We start from the raw sequence: 12,529 nt of genomic DNA, 5'->3' as shown, positions 1-12,529 counted from the left end.
GAATAGCATGTTTATTCTGGAGGCCGACGGCCTCCATCAGAAGGTATTTACTTGAAGTTCTTGAAATCAGGTACTCGAAATCAGTACTTGAAATCTAGCAGAAGACCTTCGATCTGGCTCATAGTTTCTGCTCCTCTGATCGAGTCAGCCGAACGCTCATTTTTCTTTTGTCTTTAGCTGTTGCTGGTTAACCAGTCTGAAGGGAGCCGTTCGGGGCTTTGACAGATATTATCTTGGAGTTAACCTAAAATTCTACAGGTCATAAACATTGTCAGCCATCTTGTTTATGAATGCTGAATTTTCTACATCCTCAGTCCAGTATCTTCAAATAAATTTCATCTTTTCAAACAGCCTTTTTAATGAAATAAGCGACAGCTGTCAATTTGGCTAAAGTAATTTGAACTTGCTTTCATTTTCCTGGAAAATAAGTACACAAGTTTTCAGTTGTGATATCTCAGACATGAATGTTTGGTTGTTGCATGTTCTTACAATGTTTAGGGAGATGTATAAAAGTTTACAGGCTGTCTTCATTTTATTCTGTTAAATGAAAGTCCATTAACTTTTAGTTCAATAATGCAGGAATTTGCTTTCACCACCAGAGGGGGCATTTGAGCTCTTCCAGCCATAAAACCCAGGGGAAGTGGTTCGTTTGAGAGGCTGCAATGGCTCTGCAGTGAGCACAACTTCGTTAGTTTGGCAGTTGTTCGGCTCACCGGTTACTCAGAAGTATGTGACCTGCTTGGGCGTATATGCCATGTGACTAAAATGACATTCTCTCAATGTTGATGCTGATACATGCCACACAAAGTGTTTACATTTCAGGGGAATGAACCTACAACCTGTTTGCTTGTAGTTGTCTCTGCATATTAGGCTGGGATTGGATTAAATATTTGAACATTATCTTCAACGAATGACCATATACAATGTCTATTACTGGGTAAATAATGAATGTCCGAGGAGCCAGGGCCAGAATTCGAAGAAATACCGTGTGACCCATGTTTTTTTTTTTTTTTTTTTTTAAAGAAGTCTCAGTTGTCATAAATGCTGCAGCTATTTGATAAAAAAAAAATGCAGCAAAAACAATAATATTGTAAAATATTATTACAATTTAAAGTAGTTGTTTTCTATTTTAAAATGCAATATATTTCTTGTGATGCAAAGCTGAATTTTTAGCAGCCATTCAGTATCGCATGACATATGTAAACTTCTTCCAGGATTCTTTAATGAACAAAGAAAAGAAACAACATTTATTTGAAATATACATCCTTTATAACATAAATGTCTTTACATACACTTTTGATCCATTTAATACATTTTTACTGAATAAAAATATGACCCCCCACCTCCCCCCTTCCTATTTTTTTTAACAGTAGTGTATGTTGACAAACTTAAAATAAACATGACAAACGTTTTGTAAGATTTTTCTGTTTATTGTTTTCTTAGATGGAGTTCATGAGCTTATGACTACAGACAGAAAAGTGCAAAGTTTAGGATCTTGTTTAAAGACAGCTTATATACAAATTAGCAAAGAACAAAAAATAATTTCAGGTTTGTGGTAATTTATATATTCATTTATTTTACTGGAAGTGCTCTTTATGTATGGTTATTAATCCCATTTAAAACAAAATATTTCTTCAATACCTCGAATTGTGACATTATGACCTGGTTCCACAAACATCCCTTTATATAAAAAATTACTGGTGTGCTTCTTGAGACAAAATAATGGCATATTTGGCATATATTTTTGTTCATATTTTAAGAAACATCAGTGCAGGTTGCTTTCAGTTAAAACAGCTCAAACATGCATTTTAGTCCTGGCACTAGCTTAAACCTTGTCTGTGAAACCGGAGGTATGCATTTTAGCACTGCAACATTGTGATCCTAATTATACAGTAATTTACTGAAACCTTTGAACAGTATCAAGGTTAAATACAGTAGATGTTGCAAATGTGAAAAAACAAAAGTCCTCAAACTTTTTCCAGCAAACTCTTTAAAGTACTTGCTGTCTAAATGCTGATCAGATTTCTTATAGGCTAAAATTTCTATTGTTAATCCTTTTTGATCTTGTGCACATTGTGACTCTTTATTAAGTTTAATATTCCTAAAATAGCATAAGACACAAAAATAATAAACTCTTTGTGCAGAAAAGACAATTTCACGTGTTAGATGTAAAAAAAAAAGGCCTATGAAAAGCTGAAAAACAAACAGCTACACTGAATTAAAGAAAGTGTTGAAGATCTGCTGCTGTGTCACCCATGTGTGATTCTCGTTCTTCATGGCTCGCAGATCAAAGTCTCCACAACAAACTTGTTTTCAAAATGGCGGATCTTGTGGCAGTTCAGGGCCTCACGCTTCTGCATACCTGCAGTGAAGCACATTCAGCTTTCAGAAGTTTGAAAGTATGCAGCAGCTATGATGTAAAACTGGATCTTACATGTATTCGGTTTATGGCAGGCCAGCACATTTCAAATGTACTTGATTATACAGTGAACATAATGAGAGAAAATACTGTCCTTTTCACTTATGCCCATATTAGTGCTTAAAACTTGAGTTTTTGCAAAGACATAACCACTGTTTCCTGTAAACACAGTGTTATCAAAGGGTTTGTTTGGGTTCACTTACCCAGTATGGTGTCTCTGCGCTGCAGTCTGTACGTGTCTTTGTCATTGCACAGGTTATTGATGTAATAGCCCAGATCACTGGTGCTGTCGAGCTTCTCTGTCACCATCATCTCTTCATGCACCAGGTACGACTGAGGAAGATACATTCCTGCCTGCAAAAAACACACAGAGAACGTAAACCTACAGCCCAGGACACATTGAGCCGATGTCAAATAACTCTCGGCAACCAAAGATGACTGTATTGTTGCCTCTCGTCGGCTACATCTTGGCCAAAAATCTGCACTTCAACACTAAAAAAGGATAACTGGCGATGTATCAGCAGGTATCAGTCTATTTTCGTCATTCAAAAAGGGAAACCAAAACTACACTGTAAAATATTATATGATCAATAAGTAATAACGTGTTTTTACATTGCTTTAACTCACCAAAATAAGTTGAGCTGCTTTAACTCACCAAAATAAGTTGAGCAATTTTCAACTTCTTCCGTTATTCAAGATTTAGTCAGTTTAATGTAATTTAAGTTGAAATCATTTAAACTTCCAAGTTGATTGAACTTAAAAATCTAAGGCAGCAACTTTTTTTTACAGTGTAGGACTGCAGATACACCGAAAAAACTAAGCCAACCGATGCTCAAAAACGTTGTTTTTGTGTGTCCTGGGCTTAACGTCAAATGAATTTGTGTGAAATAAAATAAAAAAACCACATTCATGCAAAAACAAGTTAGAACCACTTATTGACATGGATTCACAGCGTCTCTTTGTTTACCTTGATGTTGACCAGGAACTCATGGAAATCTTTGGGCGGCATGACGACAGAGGTGTTCAGGGCGATGATGTAGCATTTGTTCAGATTCAGGTCGAGATAAGCAGTCAGCCTCTGACAGCAAAGAATGACATACAGGTTTATTCACATGGAACCAGAGAGCTGCACTTTAAACTGACAACATTATTTTAGTATTATAATATGAGATGTAACCAAATATTCAAGATTGAGTGGGGCCAGAAGTAAAAATGTAAGAATTGGTCACAGAAAAAAGTCTGACATATTTAGATTATCAATATGGATTTTTCAGACTTTTCTGACAATAACTGTGGTGATATTTGCAGCATTTTAGTGTTGTTTAGCATTGAAAACCCATAAATAATCATGTATTTATGTATGTCGAATTGGTAAGAGTACAGTGAGAGTACACCAAAGTAAAAAAGTTTGGGGTCTGTAAGATTTTGTGAATTTATTTCAGCAAAATACAGTAAAAACAGTAATATTACGAAATACTATGACAATTTAAAATAACTGTTTTTTTATTTAATTCTATTTTAATATGTAATTTATTCCTGTGATAGCAAAACTGAATTTTCAGCATCATTACCTTCAGAAATCATTCTAATATGCTGATTTTGTGCTCAAGAAACATTTCTAATTATTATCAATGTTGAAAAGAAAAGCATTTATTTGAAATAGAAGTATTTTGTGACATTTGTCTTTACAGCCACATTTGATACATTTAGTTCATCCTTGCTGATTAAAAGTAAACGCTTGCTCATTTAGCCCGGCTTCCAGAAATGAAATATGGACTTGTTTTGTAAGGATTGAGAGAGGCCTCTGAACATGTGTCAATACATATATCTGTGTTTCTAGCTTACCCTGACAGCTATAGGGTCATTGTAATCAATAGCTTAAGTGACATTTTTTTAGTTAAAGTGTTTACTTTACTGTTGTATATTAAAGTGTCCTCTCACTGAGAGAAAGAACATGTTATCTTTATGTTTTGGGAAGAGTCTGTTTATAGTTAGAGCCAGACCAAATCCAACCTTGAAGGAGCTGTGTGTCTGTGTGCATGTTAGTATTCTTGGTTACAGGTTAAGGAACAACTGGCATTATTGTAGATTGACTGACTGTTTTTCCGGACAAGCTTGCGCCCAGAAACGCAGTTCTGATCGATTGAGATATGCTTCTGTCATTTCTTAGCCTATCAGAATCATTCAACCAAAGATAATTACGTAGCTTAGACCTTGGTTAAGGGTATAATTGCTGTGATTTTTGTAAATGTAAAACAGAGCGGCCTCCGGCTCTGGTTCTTCATTCGTCATATCTGGTTCTGGGTCCTTAACTGTTTTGTCCTCAACAATACTTTTTGCGAATTAATATCTAAGAGACTGAACATTTTAGAAAACCAGTCCAATCCCCATTCAGTTTACAATGGATACAAATTCAGTGGCAGGACATTTGAACACATAGTGATCATTTTGTTACTTATGATTTATGAATTTTGATTAGCTAATATTGCTTTTCCCCCTTCAGGTTAACATTTTCTGCAGAAAAATTATGAAAATACAACAAAAAAGCAAGCTGCCACAAATTTAGTGGCGCTTGGTTGAATTTGCATTAATGCACTAAATCCTGGTAGGACTGATGATATGTGTGTGGTGGTTATGGCTAAACACTGTGTGTGTGTGTGTATTTTTGCACCATTTTGAAGTCGTGCAGGATGCCAGCTGGATCGCTGTCCTTGAACTCAGGCACTGGCACTTGGATGAGCTCCACCTCATCATCTTCGAAAAAGCTCACATTCTCTTCAATCTGCCTCAGCGGCATTCCCACCTCAACCTCCACCTCCTCATCAAACTCATAGTCTTCCTCAAAGTACTTCAACCCACAGACAAACACCTCCTCCTCCTGTGGGGTTAGAAATACATATAGAATAAAAACAAGTATGTTTCTGTCTGCATCAACATTTCGAAGAACGGTTGGGTATACACTTCCCTGCCACAAATAATGTTGATTGGTTGAATTTGCATCAATTCTTGCAATCACAAGATCACAAAATCTATGATCATTGAAAACTATGATGACAAATGTTTTATGACTAAAGTTGGGCGTACACTGTGGAAGTTCGGACACTTGGGAGGTTGTGAGCCATTGCACACGTTGCGAGTGAGTTAACCTGATAATCCCGCCAAAGCGTCTGGTACACGGCATGATTTGGTGAAAAGCAGAGGACCTCACAACCATTCCTTTAAAAAACAATTAGAGAGTGTATGTGTGTGTGTGTGTGTGTGTGTTAAGGGTAGGAATCACAGGGTACCTCACGATACGATACATGAATCACGATAACGATTCTGTGATAATATATTGCTAGACAATCCTATAATGATACATCACGATATCTGTCTAACTATGAAAATAAAATGCCCGTGAAAAGGTTAAGTGCAGGTTTTCTTTATTCAAATTTGAACTGATAAACAGCACAAAATTGTTTTCAAGTTATACAGTTTAAGTAAATTAAACATTTTCAATGAGATTAGGGTGATGGCGTCGCAAGTGGCTTTGCATGTTCATGGTTTTACGAATGTACTTTACTTTTACCAGGCAGTTCTTGTATATTGCATACTCTTTGTCGATTTTGTTTGTCCCATCAATGGTATAAAAGCTGAAGTGGGTCTAGACTTTAGACTTAAACATGGCTAGGCATCTATTATTTTACTGTGTGTGTGCGCACAATGTGGTTGCACAGGGAGGATATGGATCTAGCCTATTGCCGCTTTTTCACTGCATGGGTACCACCTCGGAAGAGGTTCCAAGCGAGCCGTACCGGTACTAAAATGTGACTTGTAAACCCTGGAGATCACTGATTGGTCAGAGAGAATAGTCACTACAAGCATCATTGGATTTGCAACATGAGACTCCAAACCCGCTAGAAACAAACTCTTCGTCTTGCAGTAAAAAACATCCACATGCTGAGAATCAAGAACACCATTCCATTGATATGCTCCATTGCTCGTGTTGTGTGTCTGTTTGTGTCACGTTTACGATAGCGATCCATCTATAATCCCACCCACTTTGAAACGGTACTAGTGGTTGCAGTGGAAAAGCAAAGTAAAGTGAGCCGAGCTGTGCCGAGTTATACCACGCAGTGGAAAAGCACCATTAGTGACGTGGTTGTGTATTCATTTGAGATATTCTGCTCAAATTAAAGTGTAATCAACTCAGTCTGTGTTCCTTCATGAGCACTAATAAATCCAAACATGGATCTCGATTATATTTGTGATTATGGTTGCTGAATAAATGCACTTACGCAGCTCTGTGTGAAAGTACAGACTAATTTGCTGTTGTTTTAATAGAAAAAACAATGTAATTTAGAACTATTAAAATTATTATCAGGGATTACACTGCTTTAGATTTTGAAATATTTTCTTGTTTTACCAGTTTTCATGATGTAGAGAGCTTATAATAAATCAAGAAACTATATGAAGTCAAATAAACCATGCATATGAATTTGTGCTTATAGGTTTAAAGTGCAAAAATTCTGATGAAATGTAACAAAATAAATTTCAACAATCATTGCGATTATGATTTTATTCGAAATAAGGTGTGCTTGTCAAATTAACTATTATGCAGTGTGATGAAAGTGTGTCTAAATTTTCATTGACTAAACGTAGACTAAAATTCCCAGACGTTGAATTGACTAAAACTTGACCAAAAAACAAGTAAAACTGTAACTACAAAAAATATAGCAGATGAACAACACTACTAATGATGTGTGTGTGGTGGTTATGGCTGGACACTGTGTGTGTGTATTTATGCACCATGTTGAAGTCACGTAGGATGTCAGCTGGATCGCTGTCTCTGAACTCAGGCACTGGCACTTTGATGAGCCCCACATCATCTTCGAAAACGCTCACATTATCAGGTTTCTTAGGGAACAACAGCAAAGCTTGATACAAAATGAACTTATAGGAACAGATCTATAAATGTCCTGCTGTCTGAAGTAGAGATTAACAGATATTGATTTTTGAATCTGAATTGATACAATAACAATTATTTGCATGTTTATGTGCCCGATAACCGATATATAGAACTAATAGTTATTTATTGTTTTGTTTCTATTTTTACAATTATAACAACAACACTGAACAAACTTTTTTTTTATTTACACTTTTTAAATACTGTAATTTCACTCCCTCATAGCATACAAAAAACAATTCTACATCAATAAATGGAGTCTGAAAAAAGTCCGGAATCTGAAAAAAAATATATGGTCACAATTATAGCATGTAAAAATCATTCTAACAAATTTTTTAAAAAAAGCTTAAAACAATCTAAACCGCCTGAATAAAAAACATTACTACTTTAGTGTATCTTAATTATCCTAGTTGCATGTTTTTATTTATAACAATAGCATTAATATTAACAACAGGTAAAATATATTTACAAAATGTAATGGTTTCAAATGGAGAACATTAATAAATGACAGCGGAATCTATCAACTCCCCATAAATATAATAAGCATAAATATAAGTATTTGTTTTAAAAGGTTTATGTGTTGTTTGATAGGCTAAAGAGAAAAGAGAATGAGCAAACATTGTCAGAAAAATAAACAAAACGGCGAATACATCGCAGCAATTATAGAGTCCATCTCATCTGGCATGTTATAAGAATTATTAATAATGTTTTGTCGGTCTAGATTAAATATCTGCTGACAGAGAGACATTTTTATCGGTGCGTTTATACAGAACTTCTCTCGCGGCGTCTGAAATGAGTGGATTGTGTTAAAAGCTGCATACGGTGGCCATGCTGGAGCATTTACCTGAACGACACAAGACTAATGATGAGCATAGACAAGAGAGAGAGAGAGAATTAAATTCAGTGCTTTTATTTACAACATGTACTCATTCATGGCTTTATTTAATTCATGTAAACTTGTATCTTTATTGGGACAGGGACTTTTCCGATTCCGTGAGTTCATCTCTATTTTTCAAACTACATATGAAGCATTTAAGCTACATATCACTCATTTGTGCATTAATGGCTGTTATTTTAAATAAAGTTTATTAATGAAGGGAGACAAGTTATTTTACCTTTGAAAACCGTTGTTGACATCTCCCCTCAGACACAACGCTGTAATGGCTTTAATTCTCACACGGGCACAAGATGGTGCCATTTATCGTAAATCCGATATTACAAAACCGATACCCGATTATGGGAAAATGATTAAATATCGGGAAAAATATCAGTAAAACTGATTATCGGCCGATCACTAGTATGAGGAATTCTTCCTTGTTTTGGAAGAAAAGTTTCTCTCAAGATGTGATCACTTTATGAAGAAATTTATTTTCCTCTTTTAATACCGGTAAATTGTTTCTTAGAAGTTGCCACCATGTAATGTAAAATGGGCGGCTTGCATCGTTGCAGAAACATGTTTATTCTCTTTGCGATGTAATCTGGGTTGTATCTTGCATACGTTTTATCATGGTTGAGAATTGGTTTATGAAACAGGCTTAGACTGATTATGACAAATATAAAAACTAATCAAAATAAAGATAAACAGTGACAAGACAACAGGATGTTATGTTTTGTTTTTGATATCACCATGGTTACAGCAATTATCTCACCTCCAAAACATAGTACCTATACAAGTAGGCTCCTCCCACCACTATGCCAGAGAGCACAAGAGCCAATCCCAGACAGAAGCACCAGCACCACACCTTAGACCGCTGACGCACCCACACCGCTGCTTCAGGATCCTACCGGACAAATCACACAGTATAATGATGGTTAACAACACTTAATAACTCTAGATACACACACAACCATTCAAATCTACTATTTGTTTTACTACATTCAGCAAGGATGCAGTAAATTGATTCAGAACAGACAGTAAAGACATTTATAATGTTGCAAAAAGATTTATATTTCAAATAAATGCTGTTCTTTTGAACTTTCTATTCATCAAAGAATCCTGACATTTTTTTATCAAGGTTTTCAACAAGAATATCAACCATCAAGAAATTTTCGACACTGATAATAATAAGAAATGTGCTTTTTTTTTACCACCAAATCACCATCTAAGAATGATTTCTGATGGATTAATGTGACACTGAAGACTGGAGCGGCTACTAAAAATTCAGCTTTGACATCACAGGAATACATCACATTTTAAAATACATTAAAATAGAAAACAGTTATTTTAAAGTGCATTAATAATATTTCAAATTTTCGATCAAATAAATGCAGTCTTCTTAAAAAAGGGTGATTTTTAAAGAACTAAAGGACAAAATATGAATTTACCTATTTAAAGGAGGTTCAATTTCCTTGTTAAAAAAAATATAAAAAATCCCTGATCCCTGAAAACAGGGCCTGACTTTACCTTGACCTGTACCCTAAACCTTCAGTCCAGACAGCAGATATCATCTGCCTTGAGATACACTGCACATGTAGAGTCAATTTAAACAGAAATGATGACTAATTAAGGTTATGAGAAAAAAAGCACAAACAAAAAAAACAAGTGAGAATCTCTCCGTTTAAAATCAAAATGTGATAGACAGATTGGTATCAATTTCTGCACAGTCACAAGGAGGCATAATCAGCCACATTTAATCTACATGACACTTCCTCACTCAGACAATCACTGTAGACAGAAGCTCACACATGAATCAAAACAGAAAGTGACTATCTTAACCCGAAAAGAGAGACACAGACAACATTGTATAATGCAGGAGTGAGATACTGCCCCGATTAATCATTTCATAGTGCTCTACTCATTTAATACAAATAATTTATCCTCATTCAAAATCTTGTAGTGGAAAAGCAAAACCAGTTTTTAAACTTTTTGCACATTCTCTCATTGACGTAACCACACAGACCCTTTGTTGTGGATGGCCTTAACCAGGAAGTTGTGAGTCTTTTTAAAGCTTCTAGAAACTTTGGCTTCAGTCATTTTCTGATTCTACCGAGAAATCAGATAAAATATTGTTCTATATTGCATGCTTGTATTTTAAACTTTGGGTTCTTATGTATTCTTGGCTTACAGCTCTGACTCTTTTTGCAATACACTCATTATCATAAACATGTTTGAGTGCACACATCAAACATGCCTCAACAAGTCTGTCTTTCACAACCCTTGAAAAGTCTCCTGGTACTACTGATTGTAAGGCATTTCTAATGTGTGCTGTGAAAAACACAGCTAAACTATGTCTGGAAGAATCCACTTAGAAATTGAACTATGTTTACTGCTTCCAACTCACAAAACACAAAAACGTCTTGGGCTACCACCAAGGCAAGGCAAGTTTATTTATATAGCACATTTCATACACAATGGTAATTCAAAGTGCTTTATATAGAAGGAATTACAATAATCAAAAGAAATAAGAATAATTAAAACAGTTTAGAATGAAAAAGAGAGTAAAATTGGGAGAGACCACCACAGAGACATTTCAAGATGATTATTTTCAGTGTCATTACCGATTAATTCAATAGTGATATAAAAAAAAATTCTTTCCTTCCCTCCCTAATCGCAAATACAAGAAATAAAGTTTCAGTTATTGACTGAACCCTTCATCTAAATATGACACTTGAGCGTTGCATATATTTTAGAACTATGACAAAAATAAAGGTTATTTTTCTTTTTGGAATTGATGATTCCACGAAGAACCTTTAACATACAATTGCAAAAGGTTCTTTATAGTAGAAAAGGTTCTTCTTTAGATTATTAAATGTTCTTCATACACACACACACACAAAAAGATGAATGGAAGAAATGGTTCTTCAATGGCATTGGCATCGCTGCGAAAACCGCTTGGAAACTTTATTTATTTAGAGTGCAATATAGGCTAGGCCTACTTCTGTAAATATAATATAAATGACCATACTTTCATTTAATATACAAGTGGATATTTATCAGTTATTTATTTAAATAAGTTATTAATCATAACTTACATACATATTTGAAAGCTCTAAACTAAGTGACAAACGTCTGTAGTCATGTTTAACATGGGCAAATTTCCCTCTACACTTCCTGTTAAGTGGTCTATCGATGTTATTATATTCTGTTCACAGTGCTCTTGAACTGGACATATTCAATCCCTTCTGATTGAAATCTCACTTGAGATGGCAAAATACCATGTGCCGTCCACAGGGCACTTATGGTCGAATGAAATGCGTTTTATCAATCTCAATTTTTTCTGGGTTTTTCTTATTTTGGTTTTTCTGAGGCCCCCTGGCAGAGGCCCCTGCGCACTTGCCCATAGTCCATCCTTGATTTGACCAGTTTACTTTTGTGGACAGTCTAAATAAATCGATTTTAAATTATTTGTATTTATGAGGACATTCAGATATTTGGCCCTTACGGTACACAGAAAAATACTTTAAATACCCTCTGTATCTTACTTTCCTTCCTATTTGAAAGGGCACATTTTATCATTAAAATAATACAATGAAAGCAATAGTTCTCTATCAGCATACAGATATAATAACCAAAAAGTGGTAGTGAGAAAACGAGAAAAAACATCACATTGTGTATAATTACTAATATATATATATATATATATATATATATATATATATATATATATATATATACTATAAAATACTAGAATTTCATATTATTGCAGTAATTTTTGCCAGGGTATAGAATCGATTAGTGATTATATATCCGTATTTGACTAGCTTTGGGCCGTCAGCCATTTTATATAACACGACAGATCAACTGATCAAAGTCTATTAAAACATACTTAAACAAAGAAACACACTTCTGCACGAGATACTCTAGCCTAATTCTCTCAAAATAATATAAGAACAACGTGCACACATTACTAGACTTTTCGATTAAAATAATTAAGTGAGACATTATTGGAATAATTCCTAATTCTATAAAAGTGAACAAGATTAGTTAATAACGTAACTTACCTGTACATCAGGAATGAGACTTTCCTTCTTCGGATCCTTTAAGGCGAGAGCCTTGTTAAAAGAAACTTTAACCATACTGAAGAATCTCTGTAAGTTGTTATTTCCGTGAAACCGAAAGAGAAGTGAGACAGAACTTGAGAGCTTTTAGTTTCCTGATCAGCAGCAATGTTTGTGTGTGACGCACATGACAGATCACAACAGAGGCTCACACTGCCTCTAGTGAC

At 34.9% G+C, this 12,529-nt stretch overlaps 1 protein-coding gene across 2 annotated transcripts; it reads right to left on the bottom strand.

The window, feature by feature from the left end:
- Positions 1 to 1,409: 1,409 nt before the first annotated feature.
- itm2bb (integral membrane protein 2Bb) lies at positions 1,410 to 12,529 on the bottom strand. Of its 2 annotated transcripts, XM_077216425.1 has the most exons (7): positions 12,306 to 12,529; positions 9,014 to 9,145; positions 7,208 to 7,315; positions 5,091 to 5,297; positions 3,387 to 3,497; positions 2,623 to 2,773; positions 1,410 to 2,362 (listed from the first exon to the last, which is right to left on the bottom strand). In XM_077216425.1, exons 1-7 carry the CDS (start codon positions 12,378 to 12,380, stop codon positions 2,274 to 2,276), a joined length of 873 nt encoding a protein of 290 aa, XP_077072540.1. In that variant the 5' UTR covers positions 12,381 to 12,529; the 3' UTR covers positions 1,410 to 2,273. The 2 variants fall into 2 exon arrangements, with proteins under 2 accessions (XP_077072540.1, XP_077072541.1); XM_077216426.1 differs by lacking the exon at positions 7,208 to 7,315 and having other exon boundaries at positions 12,306 to 12,526.

The sequence above is a fragment of the Siphateles boraxobius genome, unplaced genomic scaffold, assembly GCF_051911475.1.
Source record: "Siphateles boraxobius isolate OS27281-9 unplaced genomic scaffold, OSU_SipBor_1 7, whole genome shotgun sequence".
Classification (NCBI taxonomy): Eukaryota; Metazoa; Chordata; class Actinopteri; order Cypriniformes; family Leuciscidae; genus Siphateles; species Siphateles boraxobius.
This window is presented reverse-complemented; position numbering and strand designations above follow the sequence as displayed.